Here is a 5,121-nt window from a genome sequence, read left to right as displayed (position 1 = left end):
GTGAAGTTGCTCAGTCATGTCTGACTCTTAGCAACCCCATGGACTGAAGCCTACCAGGCTTCTCCATCCATGGGATTTTTCAGGCAAGAGTACTGGAGTGGGGTGCCATTGCCTTCTTGTAGCATGAAGACCCTTTAAATAAAAAGACCCTTTTTCAGGTTTGAGTCCAGTGAGCAAAGGGAGTTAAACGGACTTCCCTTGGTGCTCCTGACAAATGGGTTCATACAGTTCTGGAGCACATGTTTAATGCATTTGGTGAATCTGTTTAATGCATCTCAGATTTCCAAGAGCAGAGGGGGAGGCCCTCCAGGTCAGTGAGTAGCTATTCCAAATTAAACATTCCAGACATAACTGAGCACTTGAGCAGGACAGAAGGTCTCAGTGATTGTGTCCACAAGCCCCTCAATTCTCCACAGGCAGGATGCAGAGGCGGAGGGCTCAGGACTGGTGGGCTGGGGCCTGCTCTGAGGCGTTACTTCAGTCAAAGCGCTTCGTGGACAAGGTCCTAGTTTCCCAAACTGGTATATAGAGTCCTTTCCAGAAGACCTCCGTGTTTGCAAGGGGACTTCTGTTCCTGTCTATAGGACAAGTGTGAATAGAAGTTGCTGGACAGGAAAATTATGAGGAGACTTGGCCAGGAAGAAAGAAGTCTGAGGGTGAAAACTGACTTAGGAGACACCAGGCCTCTGCCCTGTGACAGAACTGGAAGATTTCCACTTCCCACTCTCTGCAGGGGCAGGACTGAGGGACAGACCACCTGTGAGTGCCTGCTGCTACCCATCCTGAAGTCTGTTCCCAGAATGGTTGTCCCTTGATATTTTCCTGGGATCCAGAGAGAAAGGGAGGGACTGGGGGCAGAAGTCTGGAAACGTGCTAGACCCAGAGCTGGGGGCAGAGGGGCTATGAGCAGCATGGACTTCAGGACAGCTCCTCTGCTTGTGGGGGGAGGGGGATCAGGATGGACAAGGAGGAGAGTGTCAGCAAGCCCTTTCCTGAATGGTGGGGGAGGAGAGTCCTCCCAGCTGCAGGGTGCCTGTCTTGGACCTCGGCCTCACCCGTCCCTGCTGTCCCCACCCGCTCCATTTATCATCGCATTGAGGATGCACTGCTAGGAAACAGCCTGCTGAGGCCTCCTGGCTCCTTGGCCTCTGGCCTCTTGTCCCTGCAGCCTGCATGATGTGCTGGGAGGTCAACAAGCGCAAACACAAAAGGAAAGTTGTGTGCGGTTCCTGTGGAGCTCACTCTTTCCGGCCGGGGTGGTTTTTGCTGAGCATCTCTTTGGCCTCAGCTCCATTCCCAAACCCAGCTTGCAGTGCAGACTTGTTCAGAGACTCAGAGTCGTGTCTGTCTCTATTCTTTATTTCACCTTTTCCCCTGCATCTTCGGCACAAGGATGGTTTCAAATAGTACAATGCCAAGGATCTGCTCTCTTCCCCTGCCTGCCTCCCTCCCCGCCTCCCTCCCCATCCCCACCTCAATATTTGAAGACATACTCAATATTGGCCATGAGTACTCTAACCCTCTCCCATGCCACCCCCCCCTCCCCAGATCTCTCACCTACTTCCAGCTTTCTACTTCACTGGTGAGGACACTGGACTCTTCCTCAGCTGGCTACAAGAGACTGAGGAGCGGAGGTGGGTAGGGTATTTGCTGCCTGGAAGTTCAGGCTTGGGTGCTGGTGGGGGCCAGCTGCAGGGGGCTGGATACCCTCCTTGGTGATGATGATGGAATGCTGGGTGGAGGAGGAGGAGGAGGTGGAGGCATGTCTGCCCTCCCTGACCTGGACCTTGGGAAGGTAATGGACCACGGCATTGAGGAGCCGGCCCCGGAAGCTCGGGCTGAGGAAGTTATAAAGGATGGGGTTGACAACACAGTGGAGCATGGAGAAGCAGTCAATGATGTCGTAGAAGAAGTAGAGCAGGTGGGCCAGGTAGCAGTGGAGGGAGATGTGGGTGCCGTGAAGTGTGAGCAGCAGCAGGGTCAGGTGGTAGGGCAGCCAGCAGATGACAAAGACGGCTATGTAGGCACACACCAGCAGGCAGTGGCGCCGGCCCTCGGGCTGTCCTGTCTGCCGGAGCCGGCGGGCTGTCAGCACATTGAAGACGGCGATGAGGGGCAAGGGCAGCAGGAAGCCCAGGACAGTGGTGGACAGGGCCACCACCGTGGCCCATGTGCTGTATGTTTCAAAAGGCGCCATGAAGAGGCACATGGGCTCAAAGCTGTCCACCAGCCGGATGTGGACCACCTCAGGCAGCGGGATGAGGGCCGAGAGGACCCAGACCCCGGCACACACGGCCCTGCGCCCTCGGTGCTGGTGGCGCTGCCAGGAGGTAGAGGCGTTGGTGAGGGTGACGTAGCGGTCCACGCTGAGGCACACCAGGAAGAAGATGCTGCTGTACATGTTGGCATAGTAGAAATAGTGGGTGAAGCGGCAGGAGAAGCTGCCCCAGAGCCAGGTGTAGTCCAGCGTGGCCTCCAGCATCCACACTGGCAGAGACAGGATGATGCCCAGGTCGGCGATGGCCATATTGAGGACGTAGAGACGCAGCAGCCCCGCACGGGCCGAGCCCCGCCAGTTGACGCAGATCACCAGGAGGTTCTCCACCAGCCCGACCACAAAGATGGCCAGGTAGAGCACGAAGAGGGCTACGCGCTTGGTGTTCTCGTTGAGCTCCATGTGGCACTCGGGCAGGGTGTGGTTGAAGAAGTGGAGCAGCTCCGTCCAGTTGTAGATCTCTCCCACGTCCCTGGTGGGCGCCATGCTGGGCCCTGCGGTGGCCGACATGAGGACTGGCAAGTGCCTAATGGGGAGAAGGGAGGGCTGGAGGAGCAAGGGAGCCTCGAAGGCAGCCTTGTGTCCCCAAGGTCACAGGCCATGGGGGCCAGGAGGTTTTGGGGAAAGATCCTGAGTCTGAAGAGGAAGAAAGGGAAGTGTAACATTCGAACCACGAATAAATAGCACACAACTCACTGCCGGCTTTGACCCACGAACAGAAATATTCTGTTAAGGGGTCTCCGTGGTGGGAGAAGCCAGAGTCCAACTGCTTTCTTCCCGGCGACCAGTCCCCCTAGGTGGGTTCCATCTCCACTTCTCTCCTGGAGCTTCACTGCTTGGCCCTTTGTGCAGGCCTTCCTTAGGGGCTCCTGCTTTGTCTTGCTATTTAGGCCTTGCGTGTGGGACACACACACACACACACACACACACACGCACACACCCCTCCGCTTCATCCCTGGGGACATCTGTGGATCATGCAGGAAAACCAATCATCTCCAGACCCCACGCACTGCTTCCCTGAGAGAGGGAGACCCTCACCTGAGCTTTCCTGTCGAGAGCACCTCTGGTTGGGGAGGGCCGGTGGGTCTGGACCGTTGGGGAGCGGCAGGGAGGCTGAAGGGACTGTGGCTGTGGAGCTGGCTCTGCTGCAGACTTCAGGGCCGCCCTTCTCATCCGGGAAGCAGTATCACTGGCTGAGGCTCTGTGGGAGAGGGTCGGGGTTTTTCCTGCCTTCTCCCAATCCAGTTAGAGGGGAAGTCACAGCAAAAGTTCCAGTGTGGTGGTGACAGGGAGGAGTCAGGCTGCAAACATTAAAATCCAGACTCCTGTGGCTGGGTGAACTTACCTCTTTAAGCCTCAGTGCTCTCCTCTGCAAAATGGGACAACAATCATATCTCTTAATAAGGGTGTTTGTGAGAATTAAACGAGCCATCAAAGTGACATGCTAAAGCTTTATGTATGTATATATTTTCCACTGATAAACTGGATTGGAATCCCACTCTCCCCTGTCTCGACTCCTACTGAAATAGAACTGGATGGGGGTAGGAGGGCTAAAATAAATCTGAAAATTATTCAGATATAATCACTCTGGCCCTTCTGCTGAATGGCCACCCTGCCATTCCTCCAGCCTTCATTCTGTGATCTGAGGTGAGATTCTGGAGAGAGAGGTAAGACTGAATGGGGAGGGGACTCTGCTGAGCTTCAGGGAGACTCCTGGATGGGGAGGGGGAGGTGAACAGCATTCTCCAGCCCTCAAGCTCCATACTGCTCCAGCCAAGTATGGAGGAGAGAGAGAAGACAGACAGACACCAGGCTTCTTCCAAGCCGAGAGGAAGGCTCGGAACCCCGGATGTGTGTTCTTGGTGAGCATCTTGTGTCAGCTGAGCTTTTTCATCTCAGTTAGTCATTTGATCCCCCAGGAAGCCCTGTGGGGAGGGAGGGTGGGCTTCCTTATCCAGAGATGTTGCCTGTCTCACACAAGCCACACAGCAGCATCCAAGTGAGAGCAGAGCCACCTGGAGCTGGGCCCATGCTTTGTGGGGCCAGGGGTGTGTTGGCTGGAGGGGATTGGACATACATAAATTAATAGAGGTGAAATCCCTATGACAATATTAATATTTTAAAGTTTACAATTCTGTGGCATTTAGTATTCACATTGCTGTGCAACCATACCTCTATGTAATTCCAAAATATTTTCGTCACCCCAGCAGAAAATTTTGTCACATCCGTTAAGCCTGCACTCTCAAGTCTGCTCTCTCTTCAGTCCTGGCAACCACTGTTCTGCTTTCTGTCTCTCTGGTTTTATGTATTGTGCCCAGCAGCTCAGTCGTTTCCAACTCTTTGTGATCCCATGGTCTGTAGCCCACCGGGCTCCTCTGTCCATGGAATTTTCCAGGCAAGTATACTGGAGTGGGTTGCCATTTCCTCCTGCAGGGGATCTTCCCGACCCAGTGATCGAACCCATATCTCTTGCATCTCCTGCATTGTCAGGTGGATTCTTTACTACTAGCACCACCTGGCAAGCCACTTATGTATTAAAGACAATTAATATCAGTTGAATCATACAATGTGAGACCTTTGTGTCTTTTCTTTTTCACTTAGCATAATATTAAAAGATTTTAAAAATTGAACTATGGGTGATTTCCAGTGTTATGTTAGTTTCTGGTATATAGCAAAGTGATTCAGTTATATATATATTCTTTTTTTTTGGACCATGCTGCACAGAGAATCTTAGTTCCCCAACCAGGGATCCAGCCCATTCCCCCTGCAGTGGAAGCATGGAGTCATAACCAATGGATCACCAGTGGTTATATAGTTTATTATAGGGTATTGAATATAGTTCCTAT

At 53.3% G+C, this 5,121-nt stretch overlaps 1 protein-coding gene across 1 annotated transcript; it reads right to left on the bottom strand.

Moving 5' to 3' along the window:
* Positions 1–1,338: 1,338 nt before the first annotated feature.
* Positions 1,339–3,472, bottom strand: GPR182 (G protein-coupled receptor 182). Its single transcript, XM_027542284.1, has 2 exons — positions 3,314–3,472; positions 1,339–2,801 (listed from the first exon to the last, which is right to left on the bottom strand). Exon 2 carries the CDS (start codon positions 2,783–2,785, stop codon positions 1,604–1,606), a length of 1,182 nt encoding a protein of 393 aa, XP_027398085.1. The 5' UTR covers positions 2,786–2,801; positions 3,314–3,472; the 3' UTR covers positions 1,339–1,603.
* Positions 3,473–5,121: the final 1,649 nt, after the last annotated feature.

Source organism: Bos indicus x Bos taurus, chromosome 5 (assembly GCF_003369695.1).
Source record: "Bos indicus x Bos taurus breed Angus x Brahman F1 hybrid chromosome 5, Bos_hybrid_MaternalHap_v2.0, whole genome shotgun sequence".
NCBI classification, from domain to species: Eukaryota; Metazoa; Chordata; class Mammalia; order Artiodactyla; family Bovidae; genus Bos; species Bos indicus x Bos taurus.
This window is presented reverse-complemented; position numbering and strand designations above follow the sequence as displayed.

Bases quoted from the DNA above. Each gene is read 5' to 3' on its own strand.
- GPR182 (XM_027542284.1), bottom strand. From the start codon at position 2,785: ATGTCGGCCACCGCAGGGCCCAGCATGGCGCCCACCAGGGACGTGGGA.